At 44.9% G+C, this 24,043-nt stretch overlaps 1 protein-coding gene across 1 annotated transcript; it reads left to right on the forward strand.

Moving 5' to 3' along the window:
• The first annotated feature begins 879 nt into the window (after positions 1-879).
• Positions 880-23,692, forward strand: RFWD3 (ring finger and WD repeat domain 3). Its single transcript, XM_058034104.1, has 13 exons — positions 880-908; positions 3,077-3,458; positions 4,807-5,054; positions 6,770-6,867; positions 6,956-7,153; positions 9,362-9,453; positions 11,628-11,742; positions 16,333-16,561; positions 17,737-17,887; positions 20,061-20,237; positions 20,852-21,066; positions 21,334-21,551; positions 22,176-23,692. The coding sequence occupies exons 2-13, from the start codon at positions 3,079-3,081 to the stop codon at positions 22,317-22,319; spliced, it is 2,265 nt and encodes a 754-aa protein (XP_057890087.1). The 5' UTR covers positions 880-908; positions 3,077-3,078; the 3' UTR covers positions 22,320-23,692.
• The last annotated feature ends 351 nt before the right edge of the window (positions 23,693-24,043 follow it).

Below are 24,043 nucleotides of genomic sequence, written 5' to 3' on the forward strand. Positions count from 1 at the left end.
ACGACTGAGAGGGGACCCCACCAGCGCCTGTCCCTGTTTGGAGAGAGACTTCAGAGGATGGACCGGGCTCTGCTGGGTGGAGCCCAGCCACAGGACAAGAGTCAAGGGGCAGAACATTATACATTGGAAGTTCCACTCGGATATGAGGAAGAATTTCTTTACTGCTGGGTGTTCATACACTGGAACATTGCCCAGGGCAGGTGTGGAGTTTCCCTCACTGGCGATACTCCAGAAACATCTGGCTGCAATGCTGTGAAACTGCTCTGGGACAATCCTGCTCGAGCAGGGAGCTGGGAGCACAGGACTCACCGTGCTCCCTTCAACCGGACCCATCCCGCCATTCTCCCCGCCCCTGCCCACGGGGCGCCGGGGCCCGGCTACCCTGGACTCCCTCCGGTTCCCCCCAAATCCTTTCCGGTTCCGCTCGGCTCACCTCGGGGTTCTCCCTGGTTTTCCCCGCCTACCCCCCAGCTTCCCCCCGTTCTCCCCGGTTCTCCCGGACTCACCCCGGGCTCACCCCGGGCCCGCCATGCCGCCCTGGCAAAGCCCCGCCCACCTGCACCGGTTTGAATGAACTCGTGTTCCCGCTCTTTTCGCCACGCGGCGTCTCCGCCAATGAAAACTCGCTCCCCTGCTTTTGCCCCGCCCCCTCTGCCGTCAGAGGTCTCGTTGCCCAATCAGCCGGCCTTCATTGCGGCGCTTTGACCAATCAGAGCACGCCGCACCGCCCTGCCTCTCGCCCTTCACTCCCAGTTCCGTTGAACAGACGGACAGAGCGATTGGCCAATGAGAAAGCGGAAAAGGCTCCGACTCGCCCAATGGCGGCAGGCGTGGGGGTGGCAGCCAGCCAATAGGGCGGCGGGGGCGGGGCGGCGCGGCGCTCGAGCGGGCGGCTGGGCCCGGCGGAGGTGAGTGGGGGGCGGCGGGGCCGGGCTGGGCTGGGCCGGGCGGGCGGTTCTGGGCTGGGATCGGGCCGGGATCCCGGCACAGCTCCATCCCCCGGGGCCTGGCCGAGTTCCCCAGCACGGCTCGTTTTCCCCGAGCGCTCGGGCTGCCGGAGCGGGGGGATATCCCTCGCCCGTACCCTTTTTGTGACGGGCTCGTCTTTAAAATCCGCGAGCTCTGTGGAAGGGACTGCGGAGAATGCCCGCCCGTGGAGCGGGTGCTCCGTTCGGGCCGTGTTTTGTTTTGTTTTTGTTAATTTGGTGTTCAAGCAGTGCGGCGGGAGCCTGCGGAGCGGGGCCGGTGCCCTCCGCCAGGGGAAGCGGCTCCCTCAGCCCTCAGGGTGGGAGCCCGGGGCTGCGGCCGGGCTCGGGGCTGGGCAGCGCCCGGGGCTCCTCACTGGGGCACTGGGGCACAGGCAGGCCCCTTGTGGGGACCCTCCCTTCCCGGGGCTGTCTGGCTGGAGGAAGGCCTGACTGGATAATCCTTTGGGCCAGATTCCAAGATTTAGCCGTGAAAATGACAATATTAACGTTTTTATAAATCTCACAGGCTATGTTGGCAATGGAACATTGTTCCCTGGGGATGTTGTGGATGTCCCAATCCTGGAAGTGCTCCAGGCCAGGCTGGATAAGGCCTGGTGGTGGGAGGTGTCCCTGCCCTTGGCAGGGCTGCCTGCGACTGTATCTTTAACCCCTTAACATCATGATTCCATGTGGTGAAAATAAAGGATTTATTATGATTTTGGGTGGCAGTTCTGTCATGAACATGAACATAGTACTAGAGATGCAGTACTTAATGGTTGAATATTACCATATCCTGTCCATGCAGCTGTTCTGGTGGGAAGTGGTAATGTCTGTTTTTTGGCCTAGGCTGAATTGATAATCAGGATAAGAATGATAAAATTCTTAAGGTAGACTTTCTTAAAATACCTATATAAATATTTGAGCCTTAGCACAACCTCTTTTATTAATTCTTGTATACATTTTCTAGCTACTTCTTATACACAGCTAGCATTTGTTCTCTTTATGCAGCCCTAGCTGGGTAAGTTTTACCAGCTTGGTAAAACTGGTGTTTGTGCTTTGGGCTTCTGAATAGTGCTAAAGTCTGCAATTCCCAAGGCTTTTCAAGTTTATGATTGCTTAAGTACTTTTTGGAGAATGCGAATGATTTCCAGCAGCTTGCAGAATTTAATTTACACACCTCTTCCAATAAAGGACTTTTGAGGTTTTTGATGAATCTGTTCATTCAATTAATGAGACAATCTTGAACTTTTTTGTGTTGTAAGAGCAGTGTGACCAAAGTGCTCTTAATTTGGTGGCTGATTGCAGCATGAGAATTAATAATGCACAAAATGCACTCTGCTTTTCTTCAAACCCTAAGGTAGTACTCCTGTTCAGGAGGTAACCTGAAATCCATATGCCAAATATGTAGAAGGGCAACCACCCTTGGTATATTTGCAGTTTTACTGCAGATTTCATGTTTATCCAGTCTTGGGCTGAATTTGGATCCACAAATGCTGATGCCGCAGATAACTTGCTACCAGTAATGTCTCAGTCATGTGCTCTGCTGTCAGGCCCTTTCTGGTTTTGCCTGGTGTTGATAAATACCTGAAGGGCTGTTCAGTATCTGTGGGTAAGGGTCACATGCTCTGTTACAATAAGGCAATTTTATCTGGAGAAACTTGGATGTCAGTCGAGAGAGCAGTGCAGCAAAGGACTGTGTCATAGAGCTTGTTCCTGGCTGTGTCTGTGGGTGCTGCTCACCTGGGAGAGTCTCAGATGTTTCCAACTGTTCTTCAAGATCCACGTGAATTTACTTGGCAAGTAAATGATGGCAGCAAGAAAACATTAACTTTACATACTCATCCAAGTGCTTATTTAGGTTGATTTTGCAACGTGCCTTTGGTGCTAGCTGCTGTCGAGCCAAAGACTTTGAGCCCAGGACTCTGGGAAGGTGCTCCCAGGTCATATACGAGTATTGACTTGTGATTTAGCTCTGCTGCAAAGGACAAATTTTCTCTCGACTCTGAATTCTAAAAGCATTTTTAGTCACTGTGTGCTGTACCTGGTTCTTGCTACCATCAGTAGAGTACACTTGTAAGTAAATACGAGTTTTGTTCAACTCCTTGCAGAAATGGCTCAAGAAGAGATGGAAGTTGATCTCCACCCAGTGGCTGGTTACTCGGTGGGGACCCTGCCGGCGCTTGCCCCGGAGCCCTCTGGCCACCCCGCGCTCTCCTCCCACATGGCTGTGCTCGGGGAAGGAGGAGGCAGCGCCGCAGCTCTCCCTGCCGCCGGTGCTGTTGTCTCAGCCGCTTCTGGTGCGGGGGAAGCAGCTGCGGAGCCGGAGCTGCCGACGGGCCCTGCCCTGGCCCCCGGTGGGCAGCAGAGGCTGCCGGGGCCCTTGGAGCAGCCCCAGCCCCTGCCTGTGCCGCCGCTCACACAGCGCCCCCCAGCCAGGAGAGCTCGCCGGCAGCAGAGACTCGGCGGCTCCCAGAGGACAATCGGTGCCAGGTGAGGCACAAATGAAATCGGGTCTGAGCTGCCCAGCATCAGTTCAAAACTTCCTTGCTTCTTCTCTTACAGAGCCCAGCCCAGGTGTGTGGCTAGGGCCAAAGCCAGGGTACCTCACCTTTTAAATTCGGTAATAGCACAGCCACTTTTGGTCTCTTCTGGCGGGTTCTTTGCCCTTGCTAAGTGAATCCTCCTGTTTCATATGTTGGCAGGTGCCAACATGGTCACGATGTTGACCTCTGAGCCCTTCTACATTTTGAATTTTGCTTGCAGAGCTTGTGCTGCTGCTGTTCCCTGTGCACAGCCAGACTCCTGTCTGTGATTCCTGCAGCAGTACTGATTCTCAGCAGTTCCAGCCAGCATTTAGCTCAGTGGAGCTTGTGCTCTGGTTTGCATTTCAGCTTTGATTTGGGCTCTGCCTGATTACATTTGCTGGTGATGGTTGCTGCAGAAACTTTCACAAACACACAAACTGATATTTTTCTGTAGGGCTTTTTTGGTGTTTTTTTTTTTTTTTTTTTTATACCATTTGGATGGGATCAAAGGGGGATGAGTGGAGATGCTCTGCAGCCAGAAAGAAATCCGAATTTCTAGTATATTTGTTTTTCCTCTCATCATTCTATCTTTTGTACATGTCAAGGGTGAAATTATAATTAACTGAAGCATTGCTTTTAAATTCAGCAAGACCAAAAGCTCCTCTCCTCCTAGTTGGTTAAACACAACTATATTGTTTGCCCTCAGATTGCCCGTGAAGGTCACTGTAGTTGTGAGGGCTGGAAGGCAACCTGAGAAACTCCTTTGAATCTGAAGGATAATTGAGATGATAGCTGAGCTGATGAGGGGAGAGGGGAGGATGTTTCTATCTAGGGGTGAAGTTCCAGTAGAAAAGCAGAGGGAAAGTAGAAAGACTAAGCAGAAAGTAGTCAGTGGAATGAGGCTCTGATCCAAGTTGCATTTCCCAGTACCAGTTCCTCCAGGAACCAGGGCTGAGTTAGGGTTGGAGAGACAGATTAGGAGTTTCCTTAGGCTTATTAGTGAATGATACTCTCTCTGTTTTTCTCCTCTCCAACCCCACCATCCCATTCTCCCTCAAAAGAAGGCAATATCATTTTTGTAATGAGAAGATTTTCTTTGAACTGAGCAGTGTGGATTGTTGCTGACTGTTCACACTGTGGTCTATCCTATGTGATTGCCCCCCTACCAGAGAAGGCCTGACTTGATAACAGTGACACCTTCCTGCTGCAGTCAAAGCCTGGGAACTTTCCTGCAAACATTCATGGGGAAATTTGGTGAGCCTTTATCTTGCCTGAAATGACTGTGGCTTTTGTTTCTTGATTTCTGGACTCAGGGCAGCATTGGACCATTACTTTCAACTCAGTAGGACCCAAGAGCCACCTGCAGGAGCAGTTCCACACCCAGAGTTCCCCCAAATTGTGAGAGACACCCAGGCACAGCACCCAGCCGAGACAATAGAAGTGAGTGACTCTGACGGCAGCACTTCTGAGGAGGAGGAGGAAGAGGAGGAAGCAGTGGAGGAGGCAGCAGCACCACTGTTAACATCAGCCCAGGAGACTCCTCCAGCAGCGAGCTCAGGAGGTTTGTGCTGTATTGGAGCTGTGTAGAGCCTGATTTCAGACACTTCTCTTGCTGTTTGAAAACTCAGCAGGGAAATCCTCTCGAGCCTCTCAACAGACGGTGCTCAGAGATTTTGTGCCCACAGCTGACAGGAGCAGGCTGCTGCCACACGGCTTCCTGGCAAGCAGCTCCTGAGAGCAGCAGCAGCAGCAGCAATGGGTGATTGCTACCATAGTGTTAAATGCACTCTTTTTGTGTTTGCAGACTGCTATTTATTCTGAAAGTTTCCAGGATTATTTGTAACTTAAATTTAGAGGTTATTGCTTGCCATGCTTCCACTCCCATGTATTATTAAGGAGTGCTATTGAAGACATCATGTCACAGCTTGGACATGAGCAAGATGATGGTCCTTTCAGAGAAGGATCTGATTCAGTATTTTTTAATTATCTGACATTTCAGTGTGCTTCAGTTGATTTTTCATTCCTGTGTGACATTTAGCTGAGGAGATGGAGGTGCTTTTTGGTTTTTCTTTCCTCATTTCTTTCTGTCTCACAATTTATTATCTAAACACATGTTCACAGGCTGACACACACTTCAGTGACATTTTTTGTGATTAACATGCACAGTTTATTTAAGAGTGACAAATAGTTAACTTGCTAGTCAAGGTTATTGATGCCCAGAGTATACAAGAACAAGAATATCTTTTTACTTCAATCTCTAAGGAATGTCCTTATGATTGACACTCTGCCCTCAGTTTTGGTTTTGATTGGCCAGCCCACCTCATTACCTTTTTTTTAAAGGGTACATCTATGAGGTTCCTTTTGAACAGATCCATTCTGCTTGCTCTGGGCTAGTTTTACACTAGACAGGAGCTCAAGCTGTTGAGTGCTGTATATTGTTGTGTGAACATATGCTCTGTGCTGGATTTTCTGGAATTCCCTTTTGCTTATATAAGCCAGTGGCTCCTCTTACAGCCCAGAATCACAGAGGCTGAAAACTTTATTGACATTACCCAGGGTTAGGTGATACTTCCACTGGATGGAGAATATGTGCCTTGATTACTAAATGTGATTAATAACTCGTGTTTGTCAAGAGCTAGAGGGGAGGCAGTGATTTTTGCTCCTTTTTTACTGTGCTAGTGGTGGTGATCTCCACACAGCAATTCAGTGTGTCCATGCCTCAACAGATGGGCTGACAGAGGCTCACCACAAAAACATGGGGAGAATAGCAGCAGAATTGGTAGTTCAGACAATTACCAGCTGGAAAAGTGCTGAAGTCAGAGTGGATGGACAGGCAGCATACGGGAAATGCTTTCTTGGCACATGAAATATGCATGCTTAGATCCCTTGGCAAAGCAGCTTCTGATATTGGTGTCTGTCTTTCTCAGGGCATAATGATGCAGCAATATAATCTTACATCAGCCTAATTATAGACCAGGTCTGTTTGTTTTGTGCAGGTCAGAAAATTCTGATAACAATTGCTGTCCTTAACAGACCTCTCCTTTTTCACTGAAATTATGTTGCTTTTCATAAAAGAAAACATAAATTTTTTCAGCACTGCTGTTCATATATAGAAGGCCTTACACACAGAATGTGTCCAGGGCACTGATCTGAAGCTCTGTAAGTAACCTGTGCTGTGTCACTACTTAACCTGTGCCCTGATGATTTCAGATCAAAGCAGGAAAACTCCTTTTCACCCCATTACGAATCAGGTTATTTAAGCAATGCTTTCTTTAGGTTCCAGTCAGGTCCAAGCAGAGCCACCTCAAGCTTTGTCTCAAGCTTCTGCAGTACATGAAAGTCATGAAGATGAACCTGAAGTCCAGCAAAAGCAAGTAAGGTGAACTAAATGCTTTTGGAAACAGATTATATGTGATGAATGCTGCATTTTCTGAAACAGTTGTGTTGTATTTTTAATCCTAGACAACTCCACTAAAGAAAGTGGAGGCATCAGTTCCTGTTGCCCCTCTGGATGAGGAGGAAGGAGATACCTGTGCCATCTGCTTTGAGCAGTGGACCAATGCTGGGGAGCACCGTCTGTCTGCGCTGCGCTGTGGGCACCTCTTTGGCTACACCTGCATTGAGAGGTGGCTCAAGGGACAGGCAGGGAAGTGCCCTCAGGTAAAATGGCTGTTATGTGCACTGGAAAGCACTGAAAGCACTTAATATGTGGGCCTAACTTGTGCCTCAGATGTGGTCACTGTGAGTGTCACAGCTGGTTGCTGCATGAAGCTGCTGTCAGAAGTAACAAACATCATTATTTTGATGTTATTAGGACAGTAACAACTAGCAGTACTTTAAAAGATGGGTTATGACTTGGATCTTCTCCCTGAAGTAGAGCATTTGTGAGTAGCAGATGTAAAGCTTTGAGAGTTCAAGTGCTAAACTTGGAAATGGTTTCAGAATGGCCCAGTCTGATCCTGGAGAGAACCACCTGGAAGGGAAATGGCAGATGGATTCCTTGACACAATTAACTAAGCATAATGACTGTGTTATTGGACAGGAAATGTGTCTGAGATCTGCTTTGGAACCACACGATGGTTAGGGTTGGAAAGGACCCTAAAGATAATTCAGTTTTCAGTTGATTAATCTTCTGTTTTGAGCTGTGTCTGCTTTTGCAGCCTTTAAGAGGACCAGGTTGTTGAGGAAGCTGGCAGAGAGCAAACTGAGAACCAGGTTACATCTTCCAATGTCCCTTTGCAAGTGGTAAATCAGTTTTTGAAGGGTTTCTTTCCATGGTTAGTACTGATCTCCTTCGATGAGGTCTGCACTTCTATGTGATGTGTTTCCATTCCTTACTCCTTTTTTCCATGAAGGAATGTTGACAAAAAATAGGTCAATGAGTACCTTGTAAATAGGATTCAGTTCTGGCACTTTCTGAGTCAGTGGCTGGAAGCCCAGGGTTCCTTTGACTTTGTCATTTTGAGAGTTTCTGTATTCTTGCTTGACTTTGCAGGATTCCCTCCTCTCAACAAGAAACTTCCTGTTGACGTGTGCTGTGACTAAACCTAAAGAATCCCTGTTGCCATAGCAAAGGCCCAAAGTTGATTTTTCTTACCTCTGTCAATTCTGTGTAAGCTTTTCCTCCCCCGGTTCAGGCCCAGACAGAATTCTGAGAGACCTGCCTGGCATATTTACTCTTTGGAATTTTGTGACTGCTTTCTTCTCAAACACTAACATCTCAAGGGTTGTTTGCTCCCTCTTTCTCTTCCAATGATACAAAGACTAAAAAGTTCCTGGGAGAACTTGCTCTGGAGAGAACCTTGAAGCTAAATCATCTTTCCTTCATTTTCAGTCCCCCTCCTTTGCAACTGGGCATTCTCTGGTTGAATGGCCCAAAGTTGCTGTGCATGGTCTGTGTACTAAGTGGCTTGAGTGTGAGCTGCTGTGAAATTGCAGCATTTCTGATCCTGCCAGTGGCAGCTGCTGGCTGCCAGGAAAGCTGTCTTGGCCATTTAATGCAGTTTTTACAAAGGGAGGGAAATTTTCTACTCTGAGACACTTTCTTGTGATAACTTTGTGCTGCTAAGTAATAGACAGGTCTGCATTTGAGGCATACACAGAAATTTAATGTTTAGCTGAGGTTACTCCATCTGAGTATTCACCTGCCTCTTTTCTTATCAACAAAGAATATTTGCAAAACAAACTTATTTTGCAAAATTATGAAGAATGATTGAGGAAATTATGAAGAAATAATGGTGTCTGCAAGTTCTAACTTGCTTTCTTTTTAAGGTGAATATAATGCACTAAATTATTGCAGCTAGATGCACGAAATTATTGAAATCTCTGACTCCCTGTGTGTCACTGAAGCCAGTGAGATGTCAATGTTTCATGCAACACTGGAACACTTCTATAGATTTGGGCCTGTACAATGTGGTTAAAGGAATATAGTACAGAAATAAGAGTTGGGAATAAGCTCAAGGGTTCCTAAATCCTTGTCTGTTGGCCAAGCATCAAGTCCTGGTGTTTTCAGACCTGAGATTGGGCTGTATTTTGTTTTAGATCTTTTTGTTTTCACTTCTTTGTCTGATTTGGGATTTTTTTGTCCCTGGAACTTACCTGACTGAGCTGCCTTGCTGGTGCATTAGCAGAATGCATTTAGGGGGAGGCAAGGAGATGCATTATTAAAGGTGCAGCAGGACATGCAACTTTAGAGCTTTGGTGTCTGTATGAGGGAGCACCTTGCAAACATACTCATGTTTGTGGCATTGTTTTCCAGGAGAAAGCTCCTCATTTCAGAGGTGAATAAAACCATACCTAGGGACTCAGGGATGCATAGTTTGGATGGTTAAATTCCTGTAGATGACCTGAGCTGGTGTTTGATTTCAGTGCAACAAGAAGGCCAAGCGCTCCGACATCGTGGTGCTGTATGCGCGCACGCTGAAGGCGCTGGACACCAGCGAGCAGGAGCGCATGAGAAGGTACGGAGTCTGCACCTGAAGGTACCTGCACTGACAGCTGCCCTCTCCTGCTGCTCCATGCTTTCATTTCCTGCATGGTCTGAAGCAATTTGTGCATTCCCTTGGGGTTTTTCAGGAGTGTAGCTACCTTAAAGAGCCGAGGCCTTGCTGCGTTGCACGTCTTAATTTTCTTTTGGAACAGAATTCTTGAGTTGGCATTATGTGGCCCTGAAACAGCAAAAGCTGTCTTGTGCTATATCCTGAAATGTTATCATGGGAGGACATGCAAAGTTGATGCCAAAAAGCTGTATATTGCTAATTCATCATTAGATGGGAAAAGCAAGGCATGGTTAGGAATGCAGGGGGGGTGAATAGCTGACCTTTTCTGCCACCTTTTCTGTATGCATTAAACAGAGTAATACCTCATATGAATCACTTTCCATCTTGCTTTGTCAAACTGTTCATGTAGCTTTACTTGCAAAAGGTCAGCAAGCATTACTATGACTCCCACTTCCCTTTCCAACTTAAATGTAGACTTTGTATTGAAAAAGGGAAAAGCAGGTATGAAAATGGGGACTCATTTCTTTTCAGTAAGATACTGTCACAGATACTATTCTGAAATGAAAATGCTGCAGATACCTGAGTTCTTCTAAGTCTTGTGTTGAATAGAATTTAATTGGGGTTTTTTCACTTGTCTATAACTATGCCACTGTTCTTTCAAGGCAGTCTTTCAACAGAAGCCTCACTATCCTGGTAATTACAGATCAGAAATGACTGAGGAGTAACAGTCAGGAAGGGAAGAATCTCTCTTCTCTCCAGATTCCCACACCCTGATGGTGTTTGAAGTGTACCTTTAGAAGGGTCATGCTTCTTTCACTGCATTAACACAGAAAAATAAATGATCTATATTATTTTTTTCAAAAGCAGGGAAGACAGTTGGGTGTGTAAATCTTGTTATCTCTCATGAAGGGGAAGTTGCCTTACTTCTGTTTGTGTCTCAGAACCTCACTGCAGCCATTCCCCACATGCCTGCCCCTTCTCTGCCTCCTGTTTTTGTTGTAAGGCAGGGAGCAGTGACTGTCAGTGGGTCCATGGAGCTGCTGGTAGTGGCTGCCTTCTGGCACACAGCCAGAGTGGAGCAGAGATGTGTGTGTGCATGCATTAGTCTTGTTTGCACATAATCTTAAATTAGCTATAGGATCATGGGGTTTGTTTGTCACATTCAAAAAACCCACCAGCCTTCAGGCTTTGGGTACTGACATAAAGAATGTGTTTGTGATTGTTAAATAAACATTTCACCTGTTTCTTCTGCAGGGAAAAAAAAAATCATATGAAAAAGCTGTAAGGAAATGACAGAATTCTGTGCTTTGGAACCTCTAAGGAAATGACAGAATTCTGTGCTTTGGAACATTCAAGGCTAGGTCTGTGCATTTGCAAAATATTTAGGCAAGCTAGAGCTCCCTGCACATGAATGACAGAAATAACTGGAATATTGCAGCTTCTGACGTACAGAATGCAGTGGGCAACATGGACCAAGTGTACAGCTAATTTTAAGGAGTGTTGGTGTGTCTTTCCCTGCTTTAGCTATTCCTTCATGTAAGCCTGTATGAAAGAGAAATAAATTCAAGTAACCTAACCAAAATGCTGCTGCTAAGTGGTGTGCATGCACTTTTGGGCTCAGGATGAGGTAGTAAGTGGGTCTTCTTTATGGGCATTCACAGAGAATTTATCTGTATCATTTTTTCTGGTACAGATATATTTTCCTAAAATACAAGATTAGCTACTGATAGTAGAGACAAGCTTGAAGATCTTGTTATATAGTTATGCTGTGATGTGCTATGTTACTGACACAGTGTATTACATGGACATAATGGTATAGGATTTGCTTAAGTGTTTCTGTAGGGGGAAGAAAATTGATTTCTCTTTCATTCTCCTCTGGTAAATTAGTCCTTTTGGAGAGGATGAGGAGAAAGGCTGTTGGAACAATACTTGGAGTGAGTCATTCAGAACAATTGCATAACTGAATATCTCAAGGTGAATGTGTTGGGTTAGTGCAGTACCAGGTTTTCTGTGACTGTGGATTTGCCTGAACAGGACTTATGGTGGGATAAAGTTAGAGGGCAGGAGTTGACACCTCAGAAAAGTATCCAAGATAATGCCTAGGCCTAAGGCTTGCTTTCCTCTCCTCCCTGCAGCTCTTTAGAAAAGGAGCAAATGCTGCGGAGGCAGGCGGAGCTGGAATCTGCCCAGAGCCGTCTGCAGCTCCAGGTGCTCACAGATGAATGCAGCAAACTCCGCAAGCAGGTCCAGGTGAGTCTCAAATACAAATACACAGAGTTTCTTCTTCTCCAGCCTGCCTTTTCCATCTTCCCTTAGAGGTGAGGAGACAGGATTCCAGTTCTAGTAGTCATCGAGATTTAGTAAACTCAATTGGTGAATCATCCCAAGCTGGTAAAGACATCCTGGGCTGGAATATTCATGTATGCTACAAAAACTCTGACTTTTTCTTGTGCTTTTAATACTTAATTAAACTTGCAGCACAGCACTAGAGTTGTTTGGCTGCTGATGTTGCAGGTTCCCCCTCAGGTTTTGTGGTGCCTGGGGAGGCATGGTAATAAAGAACCAGACTTAGTCTCCTCATCTTTCATGTAGTTGCATCAAAATAAGCTTTGGAAATCTCAGTAGTAAACCTGCAGTGCAATCTATTATCACTAGTTAGTCAAGAGTCTTTGAGAAGCAGTTTGTGAAGAGACATAGCTACTTGCAAAATCAAAAGAAAACAAAAATAAAAATACCCTAGGGCTTTGGGGTTTTTTGAAGGTTAGTCAACATTTCAATGTAACACCTTCTGGTGCCCTGGGACCTGGCCTGTCAAATAGGGGAGGCTGTACATGGCCTGAGCAGCTGCTGAGAGGCACCTCTTAGGGCAGGAATTACTGACTGTAAATTATGGGTTGTTGAATGACTGCTTCCTTCTGGCTTATGCAACACTGAGATATTTTGTAACCCATCCTAGCTGCTTTTTCAGGATTCCTATAAATTATGGACTCTGCCAGTGCTTCAAACTGTGAATTAGCTGGTGTATTCCACCAGTGCTAGGTTTTCCAAGAGTCTGTTTCATTGCCAGTTTGCTACCTTTTGTTGAATGAGGCAGATGATATCCTCTCACTTTCTAGCAGCCTGCTTATTTTTAGGCTTTTCTTTATTCCTGGAATTTTTTTTATAGCCTTGGCTATTCATATCTGTACATTAAACAACATCCTCTTTGCTGAAGTCTTCCTGTGTGACATAAGATAAGGCTTTATAAATTCTCTACATTCCTGCATGAAGCCATATGCTCATCATCACTAATAAAAAACTTGTCCACTTCAAACTTTGGCTTAAAAAAATGCAAATAAGATAATATTGCAGATCCATAATGTTTTCCTGCAATTCATTTGGTCTTAAATGATGGAGTATCCAGTCTAACTGAATTGAAGTCACATGTTATAAAGATTAAGTACCCTGTGTTCTTTAAGCTCTGTTTCAGTATTTATTACTGCATTCATCATTGTACTGTAGTGGTTAATGCAAATGCTGGAAGCAATTTTAAGGTGCTTGTTTATACTGTGAATAAACTGGAAGTAAACAATATACTGGGGAGCAAAAAAGCAGGAAGTCCACAAAAGTCTTTAACTTGTTTGATTGCATTTTGAGCAGATGCCTAATGAGCTCCTTGTTTTATGAGAAGTCATAGAGTAAAGTAACTACTTGCACAGAAGTATTTAGAGTGGGAGTTTCTAGCCCAGCCCTGCTTGGGTGATTGCAGTGTAGGGTTGAGCTGCTCAGGGGTTTTTGTTGCTAATGCACTTGAGCTGTGCCCAGCAGCAGTCATGGCTCTAGCTATGATCTTTTTTTAGGTTTGTATGCATTTTTCTGTGCTCTTACCCATTAAGAGTCTTGTTCATTGTATTTTGTTATTGAAGTATGTAAGGTTATTGAGACTAGGAAATTGATGGGTTTTAAGTCTTTAGCTATATGAAAATACATGAGGAAATGAACTTGAAGACAAGGAGAGCTCTGGAAGAAAGTCCTCAGGAGTGGGGACTGTGCTGAGCTGTGTCCTGCCCACCACACAAAGATTCAGGCTTGTGTTTGGAACAAATGCTGCTGACACCTTATTTTACCTAATGTTATTCCTTTGGGAGCAGAAAGAATTTGGGAATTAAATGTGAGCTACTGCAGTACTCCTCCTAAATCTGCCACCATTTTCAGTAGAAGTAGCTAATGATAAATCAGCTCTCTCTGCCTTCTAGTATTAATATCACTGATCAGCTGGGGTAGGAGATCTGATTTTTGCACATGGGAAGCAGTAGCTCTGTTTGGGTATGGAGCAGGAAAAGGAGGACTGGCAGGGAAATTACAGGAGACTGCATGTTGCTGTGGAGAAAAAAGTAGATATAATTGTGACCCTTGCAGAGATCAATTTATGTTTCTTGATGTTACGGAAAAGGTTTTTTAAAATAGAATTTTCAGAGCATTCAAAAAAATTGAATGGCAAAATATCAATAAAAATTAGTGTATTCAATATCTCTAGGAAAAAAATAGGCAAATTGTTTTATTGAATAAAAATTGTTCATCTTTGTGATCTGTGGTTACCTCCAACTGATGCCTGGGGAAGTGGAAGCTGGTGTTTCATTGCTGTTTATAGTGAAACCAGTTAGAAATGCTCCTGAGTTTGAACCCAAACCCCAAGGTGGAAGGTGGAATGTCCACAGTGCTGCACCACACCTTGAGGTTGTCCTGTCCTGTGTTCTGTTAAAGGCAGGGCTGGGGCTGTGCAGTGCCAGCTGTGGCTTCTCTGAGAGCTGTGGGAAACAGAGAATGACAGTCATTGATACCTGCCTTTGTCTTGAAAGCTTCATATCAGCTATTGGGGCTGTAACCTAATAACTCAAAACTGTTCTGAATTTATTGTAGCTGCTGGTTTTGCTTTCCTATTCATTGTGCTCTTCTCCTTCTCCTGTGTACTTCTGAGGAAGACTTTTGCTCTATAACCCATTCTTTCCCCCTGGTGTGACTGTATCCAGTCATCACTGCAAAGGTGAGCTGAAATCTAGAGACAGTCATAGCATGTGCAGAGAGAGGAGCCTGCTCACAAGGCCATTAGTTGACACCAGGCATCAGGAAAACTCTGCACAGCATCTTAAAGGGAAGTATGGGCTCTTACATAATGAACAGAATGTTCTTTTGAGCACAATTAGTGGAATTTGTCTGTAGTGGAACATTTTTAATCACCTTGCTAATGTGCCTCCAGTAAGACTTCCTGGTTCTGCTGGGTTTGTCCATCGTGTTTAAATGTAAACATTGTACTAATAATCCTTGTGATTTTAATTGCCTGGTTCCCTTTTTAATAACTTGTGTGAAAGTTGAATGTTGAGTGCAGGTGACAAGGAGATTTTTGTAAGGTCCTCACAGCAACAGATCATTTTAATCTCTTCTGATCCCCAGTGGTTGTGGTCTCCCCCCCTCACCTTTTAGAAATACTGAGTTTATTAAATTTTTGATTAAAAGTTACTTTGTTCTAAGTTACCTGTGTTTAGACTGACTGCTTACTCTAAGCTTGAAGCTACAGCTTTCATCATAAGCATCCTGACAACCCTCACACCCCTTCTTCTTGCCCAGGTTGTTTTGTCTTTTCTTGCTCTAATAATCTGTAGTCTCCAGCTTCCTTTTCTTTTTATTTTTTCCTTACATTTTTATATTCCCTTGGGACATTTGCAATGTGCTTGATGCCAAAGACATCAGACCTCTGTAAAGTATCAGAACTGCTCTCCTCTTGAGCAGTTTCCAAAAGTTATAGGTCTTGATAACTGTTAATGTAGAATTTGAACTTTGATCTTGCCTTTCTGAAAATTGCTGCCTTTGCTTCAATGCAGGTTAAGTGGTGGTGGCTGGTTCACTATTGAGGCTGACTTGCAATTACTGATATATTCCTAATAGCATTCTTGTGACCCTTAATTGTTTAAAGATTACATAGTGTTTGAAGCAAAACCTGCATTGCTCAGACAACAGAAAGCAGGTAGCAATTTTCCTTCAGTTTGCCATCCCTCTTAAATATCCCTGAGATTCTCTATTGTCTGGTTTTGACCTTGGATTACATGATGGTCAAAATACTTTTTGGGAAGGGGCACTTCTAGTTGACTCACAATATGCTGATGCCACTACCTTGATTCCCACCTCACCCCTGATGATCTCAGCAGAAAAAGGAATTCAAAGAATACCTTGTTCTTCACAGAAGCTGTTCTTGGCCATGCCTTTGCTGGATATTCTTGAGCATTCATCAGTTGAGGTGGAGGAAAAGAAGGGAGGAGGTGGTAGAAGACAGAGCTGGAGCTCTTGAGAGTTGTGGTGTTCCTGGAATTTGCTGCACAGGGTTTACAAGAACAGGGTCATTGTCATTTAATAGACTGACTTGTTTCCTGCAACGCCCTTTGTGTTGAATCTTGGGCTTTTATTTTTTATGGGGTATTCTGGAAATTCTGGAAAATGGTTTTAATTGACTTTCTCTTGTGGTTTAGGGGCTCATAATACTTGGCTGTTCATTCCCTTCTAAGCAGCATTGATCTGGTAATAGTTGTTACTGGCTTTTATGTGTTGCCCAAGAGTCCTCTCTTTCACAGGGTGTAATATATACAATAACAGACTTTGAATACATTTTGCCAGTATTTTTACAGCATTTTAATGCTTCTGTTGCTCCCTGTCATAGGCCATGAACTTAGAAATATAGTACTTCAGGAATAGCATGGAAATGGGACTATATTTCCCTTTTTTACTGAGAACAAGTACAGTTGGAGCACCTGAAGCAGAAGGTGACACTGCTGGTGATGCATTAAAGCTCTTTGGGTCCTTTCTTTGCAGGAGCTGAAGGCCCTGGTGGCCCAGTACAACATGAGCACTTCTCAGCAGCCCAGCAGCTCCCGGCCTGGCCTCTCAGGCAGCCTCCCCTCCAGCCAAAGCCAGCACAAATACCACTTGGAAAAGGTGCTCTTGGTGTCCCAGGCTGGCAACTGCAGAGTGATGGCATACTGTGACTCTCTGGGCTGTCTCGTGGTGTCACAGCCTTCTCCACAGTCTACTTTTATTCCTGGTAATTGAGCAAGCCAACATTTGGAGGTTCAGAAGTACAAGTTCCTGTCATTTCTGCTTTGTCCCTGCTTTTCTGCTTGGTCTTTGCATGTGCCTTGTAGACTGAGAATACTTGTAAGACTCCCCATACTTCATCTGGCCCCTGCATTGGTAGCCTCTGCCTAGGCAAGGAGCTTGTTTCCCTGGCACTTTTATGGCAGAGTCCTAGCAGAGGGTCTGCAGCTCTCCTGCTGGAATGCCACATCCACAGGAAGGTAAAAGATGTGTCTGGTAATCCTTGCAAAGGTGCACCTTCTGAAAGGAGAAGGGGCCTGCAGAGAAGCTTCCAGTGGTTAAGTGAGAAACACTGCTTCCCAATTTGTAGGTGGATTGATGCACATGCAGCTAATTTGTCAGTACTCTTAAAAAAAAAAACAAACAAGAAAAACCCCAACCAAAAGCAAACTCCTTTTAATCTGAATGCCTGAATGCTGTTCCCTAATGAGGAAATAGGAAGCCAAGAAGTCACAGGCAGCCCTGATTTTGTCTCACTGTTATGTCCAGGGGCCCGTGCCCTGACATCTGGAGCAGTGCCAGTGGCTGTTTCAGTGCAATGCATGTGGCATTAGGAGTCTGAGAGCGCTTATTTGCCAAATGCTTTCTGACTGATGAGGGTTACTCTATTTGGTTAATGGGTTTGAGGTTAATGTGCCTTATCTAGGCATAACAAAGTGCTTTTCTGCATTTAACTGGTCTCATTTTTCTGGCATTTGTAGCCAGGACTGAATCTCTGAATGGAGGCTTTGTGGTGACTCTTGTAGCACACAGGTTAAGTTCACCTGTACCCATTCTTTGCTGTGATGCTTGTTCTCTTAAATAGCCATGTAATCCTGCTCTTTGTGGTCTTATCTGTGCAAGAGTGTCTTTGAAGAAGCTGGCTAAAGAGCAGCAGGCCTTGTAACAAGAATTGTAGCACTGGTACTGAATTTGCCCTTGCTGACTGGGATCCTTAAGGATTTAGCTTTGTTACCATCTGAATTAAAGAATGATTTGTGACAGTTCTTACCCAGAAGAGCAAATAACTTACATGTTCATCCCACCACAGGCTTCAATACAGACTTTGTAGTTCTGGCATAGAATAGCCAGTTCTGTGCATATGCTGCTTCTCAATGATCTGCTTTACCCTTCTTGTGGCAGGTTGTGGTGTGAAGATGATGAGCTTGGCCAACCTGAAGAGCAGCCAGTACATCCCCATCCACAGCAAACAGATCCGGGGCCTGGCTTTCGGCACTCGAGCCGATGGTTTGCTGCTCTCTGCTGCCCTGGACAACACTCTCAAACTCACCAGGTGAGCCCTGCCTGTCCCTGCACAGTTTGGCTGTGTCCAGGAGGTTGGGTTGGATTTTGCTCTGTCTTGCAGCATTTGCTGTTCTGCTTTCTGAAAGATGCTGCAAAGACAAGATCAGGTTTGCATATTCTTCCTGCATGTGGGAACTAACAGAGGAGAGGACTTATTGATGTTTTTACATCTTTAAGGTGGAGGTGTCATGGAGCTACCTCTCTCTGATTATTTTTCCATGGAAAACAAGTATTCAGCCCAGGTCAGCCAACTGTATGGAGAATAAATAACATAATATATAGACATGACATTTACTGTCCACTTGGTTTTCTTACTGCAGGGAAATGTGAAATGTGAGAACTTGTACAGCATAAAGCAAAAATAAGGGGTGGTTAGGCTGGGCTTCTCCTTTCCTGCACTGATGTTGACTTTACTGATTTTAAACTTCTTGTAGATCATGGAATTCATCTGGGATATGAAATGCATAAACAGCATTGTTGAGCATGTGTTAGAGGCTCTCTAGAGCTAGCAGAGACTTAATGCAGTGGGTTGGAGACTAATTATGCAGAGACTGAGAGAAAAATGTGTCCAGTCCTGTTAGAATTTACAGTTTATGAGTGTGTTTTCTTGCTGCTCTGCTGCTCTTCAGTCTTAGTCTTACAGTGCTTCAAAACTTTATAGGCTGATTGATTCTTATTGAGTTATATTAACATTGCTGTGCAATCTGTCTGTCACTATTGGGTTAGGCAGGATAAGTGTCTGGTTTTTTGACTAATTAGTCTCAGTTCTTTCCCACAAGTGAAGCAATGAACAGAACTTAATCCTGCAACAGAAATGTACAGAATGTTTTTTTTTTTTCCTGTAACCATGTTGAAATGTGTGCTAGACTAGTTAGAAGTAAACAAAACTGTGTCTGATGCTCAAGTCAAGGTGTCAGATTTCTAACTGGGCTGATAATTCTTTTCATGGTTTAATCTGAAGAGTTAGCAGGCACTGCAACAAGGAGCCAGACACTTTTATATCTGCCTCTCACTGCCTGGTTGGCTGCATGTGATCCTCTTGCTTTTGTGCTTGATCCCAGAATGTCCTGGAGTTAGGTGTTGGCTTCAGCAGCATCTTCATACCTTTTTCAGTCTCCCTCTGAAAGAATAGTCCTTCTTTAGCAATCTTTCTTCTCTAGTTACTAATCTCATAGTCATCCTCCCCAAAAGAGTTATTCAAGATGCTTTTATGTCTCCTGCTCTGGCTTGCAGTTGTTTGAAATAGCACTGGGAGTTTGTTTGGTTTTGGGGTTTTTTTTTCATCTTGTTGTTTTGACCCAGTCACTGTTCTGGTATCAAACTCCCTGTTTCCCCAGCTAGATCTTTGTAGCTGTTCCCCTTACACTTACCTGGGAGCAATTACTTGTTTCTCTGGAGTGCTGAGCATAATCACCTTCCCCAGGGAGAAGCACATGTGTTACAAAGGACATCCGGAGTTACTTTGATATGTGCAGTCTTCTGTGCTGTTCTCAGTGTGCAAATGCTTGTTGACAATGCTGCCCTTTGCAAATACATCCTGATCTGATACCAGCTTCATCTGCTGTTCTGGGTTGTGCCCCTCTGTGGACTCTCTTCTTTAGAAACTTGATTTGTAGAAGGAATAATTAATACTGTAAATGTACTTTCAACTGTCCTTAGCCACTCACTGTCTCACTCTTGCTTAAACTGTATTCTTTTGAGGCATAAATACTCTTTCTCTTGTGTAAAAGGAGAGGAAATAATTAATGAGAGATGTAATCTGAAGAGATGAGCTCTGTGATCTCAGGAATATGTGGTATTACGGGACTACACCAGCATTGCTTTTCCTAATTGTTTCCAGAAAGGTAACTTAGCTTTCTCTTGCCAGTAAGGCAGCTGAGACCCTGCTGTGAGATTTCCTCTCCCAGTCTCCAAAGATCAAACTGGAAAAAGAAGCATTGGCCTGGAAGAATTATAAATCACTTGACAATATCCAAGGGATTATTCTGTTTGGGTTTTTAGATTCATGTCTGGAGTAAAGGAGGAGTCAATTGAGAATTCAGTCTAAAGAGAGATGCTTTTGTCTGAAGACTTTAAAAAGCTAGATTAGCTTATTTTAATTATGCAGTTTTCTCATCAGCAGATACTTGTGCAACTGGCCATCATTTGCTTTTCTTCTGCAGCTTGGCAACAAACACTGTGGTGCAGACATACAATACTGGCCGTCCTGTCTGGAGCTGCTGCTGGTGCCTTGATGATACAAATTATGTCTATGCTGGATTGGTCAATGGCTCTATCATGATTTATGATCTGAGAGACACAAACTCTCATGTCCAAGAACTGGTCCCTCAGAAGTCAAGGTATGGCAGAAAGATTTATCATTCCTCTCAACTGATAAACATCAAGTTAAACACAGCTTCTTCCATAAATCACACAACAATTACAGTAGTTTAAATTGTATTATGTGAATCTCTTGTTCAAAAATTCACATTTAGCACAAATGTGAGAAGACTCTCATAAGGTTGTATGGTGTTTATATATGACTTATGCAGGTGCCAAACACTTGTGCTCCTTTTAAGGCACACAAGGGTCAGAAATAGACCCACTGGTGCAGTATAAACAGAAGAGCTGAATTTGTTTTGGAGCTGGGTTTAGTATTTAATTTTGAAAGCGCAGATTACAAAGAGATGTGAAACTGATGCTTCTGTGCTTTATACTCTGGGAATCAAACGCTGGTTTGCACTCATCTGATCTGTGCTGTCTGCTGAACATAATGCTCAGAAGTTAAGCTGGATTTAATTTATATTGACACTGGATTTCATTTATATTGACACATCCATTGGCACTCCTTGTTTGAAGGACCATCTCCCAGCCTGCTTAGGCCCTTTCTTTGCCATGCATTTGGAGAGCTGGAGCTCTGCAGCAGCGAGCAGGGCACCAGCAGAGCTGCAGCTGACAGTTCTGACTCTTCCAGGTGCCCCATGGTGTCACTGTCCTACCTGCCCAGGATGGCCTCAGCCTCGCTGCCTTACGGTGGGCTGTTGGCTGGGACCTTGGAAGGAGCCTGCTTCTGGGAGCAGAGAGCTGGCAACTCCTACCGGCCTCACCACCTGGCCCTGGAGCCCGGGGGCTGCATCGACCTCCAGACAGAGATCAACACACGGCACTGCCTGGCCACATACAGGCCTGGTGAGTACTGGGGTGTCTGCAGCCTCTGACCACTGCTCCTCACTGCTCCTCACTGCCCTGGCCTGAGCTCAGCAGGAGCCTTGGTGCTGTGGGCACAGCAGAAACGCAGCATCTGCTCTTACTAGAGCCATGAGCATCTGCACGTTGGGAAAAACTGGGGATGAGCAAAAGGGGGCAGCTGCAGGCTGGTGCTGCTTGTATTCCTACAGATAAAGCCTATCTGTGAGTACATTTTTCAAAAGTTACCTTTTTATTTCTACTCCACAGGTAAAAATAACCCATGTATGCGTTGTGTGATGATGGAACTGACTTGCACCCCACTGACAGAGGGCTCAGAAGATGTGGTGTGTTCTTCCAACCCGGTTCAGACTTTCAGTGCTGGTCCCACTTGCAAGTTGCTGACCAAAAATGCCATTTTTCAGAGCCCAGAGGATGATGGCAGTGTCTTTGTGTGTGCTGGTGATGAGGCATCCAATTCTGCTCTGGTATGTCTTGCTCCTTTCAGTGTGGTGTAGGGGTTTATTGCAGTTCTTAGGAGAGAAGCCTTGTCAGTCACAGCATCAGTGTGACTTGGTGGGAATTGTCATGCACATTACCCTGTGCTGGCTGGTCTGTTGTACTGCTGAGGCAGATTCCTGATAGGGTGGGATTCCCAGTCTTAGGCAAGGCCTGTGGTCCCCATCCATCAAAGGCCATGTAGGCAGTGAGCCCCTGTTGTTCCCCAGGGGAATGGGGTTGGGCACAGTGGCACAGCTGGGCCCTGTGAGTGGTGTAGCAGCCTCAGTGGGGTAGTTAGTGTGGTAAGTGCTGTGGGAAAAGGATGCAGGCTTTTTAGGGATGATGGGAAGAGGACAAGGTTGCCTTTTGCCTGAAAAAGCAGCCCAAATGCAGAAGATGGACAACAGGCTATGTGAGAGCTCGTGAGTGGGGTCACAGAGGGTGGTCAGGGTGACATTGTGCTGCAAGTCTGTTAAAGACCAAGTGAGATGTGGAAGTAGAGAAAGGATCCTATGAGTAAATTGAGGAAATCTTTTCTGGAGAGAGGATGGTCTGTTCTGGGTAGGAGGGGAGAGTCCTGCAGTCCTTGACCTCGTCTGTCCCTCCCACAGCTCTGGGATGCTGGAAGTGGTTCCTTGCTGCAGAAGCTGCCAGCTGACCTGCCTGTGCTGGATATCTGCCCCTTGGAAGTGAACCAAAGGCACCTCTTGGCCACTCTGACAGAGAAGTCAGTGAATATCTATAAATGGCAGTGAGCTGTCCTTACACTTGCCACAGACTGTTCAAATATGCTGCTGATAACCCTACACAAGTGTTCAGTCCTGCACTTGCTGCTTACAGGAGACAGGATCCATTACAGCACCTTCCTGGCAGTGGGGAGGAACTGGGATGTGCTGGTGCCCAGAGCAATTCCTTTCTTCTTCTCTATTCCTCTTTAGGCCTGCCCTTATTTCTTCTTTTGTCATTTTTTTTTTTAGTCAAACTCCACAAGCTGCCTCAGCACAGCAATAGTTCCTGGAGTGTCTCCAGTGTGTTCTTGCACTTTTTTTTCCGCTGTGGATGCAGCACAGGGACTTTCAAATCTCTGCTACAAATGAATAAAATAAGAGGAGCTTGAAGACCTGAGACTCACTGCACTTTCTTGTGGAAGTTTGCCGTGATTGCTGGGTGGTGAAAAGGCATCTTGTGGCATTGCTGACACACAGTGTGAAAGCAAGTTCACTGCCATGGGGAGCACACTCCCAGTGTTCTGTGGAAGGTCTAGGATCGGTTGGCAGTTATTCCCTAGCAAGGATGGATCCTGTATTGGGGCCATGGAGAGAACAGGCTTGAAAAATCTACAGAGAACCTTTTTCCTTTGTGTTTTTTTTTTTTTTTTTCCATGAGCATATAATTTGCACTGTAATTCCTTAATTCTCTGCCTTCTTTCCCTTCTCTCTTTTCTGCTTTACCTGCAAGCAAACTTGGAGAGTTTGGTTGTGGAAAATGAAAACAGTGCTGGAGAAGCACAGGTAAAGAAGAGGGAGATGGTTCTTGTACTGTTGGCTGCTGCAGTCCACAGTGTTCTTTCTTAAAGCCAGGAATGTAGTGAAACAGCCAACACATTGGAAAAGAATGTTGGCTGCTTCTGTTGTTTGGGGGTAGGGGGGCTGGATTTTTTTCTGTTTTAAGGAACCAGTGGAAGCTCAGGGATTTCATCAGCTTGTTTTTACTGACCTTTTGTCTTCCTTCAATGACAGTTTACAGCTCCACAACTGGTGTTTGTGTAAGTGTGCTGCAGCTACTGGTTTGTGTAAATGTGACCTGTGGGGTGGGATCACAGCTGGGGATGTGTGGGCAGGTGCTCTCTTAGCACCTTACTGTAAATACTCATCTCCAGGTCAGATCATGAAGGGGGACATCAGTTCCATTTTATGTGTAACAAAGTCAAACTTGCAATGATATTGGAAGCTGCAGGACAAGTTCCCCTGTGCTGGAAGGTTGTCCCTTGGCACACCTCTGCCTCTGGATGTGGTGAGCAGCAGCTGTCCCATTCAGATTGAGAGTGCCACCACTTCAGCTGCCAGGATAATTTTATTTGCTGAAGGCTGGGGCTTGCATGATGTGATCCTGTTTGTCTGAAAAAGGACTGAGAAGATCTCAACTTAACTTTATATTTTTCTGTATAGAATTTTGTTCCTATATTTTTATACTGTAAAAATAAAGTGTTTATTATTATCAAATATAACTGGTGCTGCTGTACTTTGAAAATAGGTCTCTGACATTCACTGGATGTCTTATGAACATTACCAAGGGTTCCCTTATGCAGGTGAGTTTTCTCTTGCTTTGTATTATTTCCAGGTCACACTGAGCTTCAGGCTGAAATAATGAAGGTATTTAGTGAATGAGTCCTCACTGAACCATCCTGATCCAGCCAGGTGAGGGGAAAGAAAAGGGTTGAGCAAGGTCAGGCTACACACAGGGAACGTCTTTTAAATGA

This window comes from Melospiza georgiana, chromosome 14 (genome assembly GCF_028018845.1).
Source record: "Melospiza georgiana isolate bMelGeo1 chromosome 14, bMelGeo1.pri, whole genome shotgun sequence".
Lineage (NCBI taxonomy): Eukaryota > Metazoa > Chordata > Aves > Passeriformes > Passerellidae > Melospiza > Melospiza georgiana.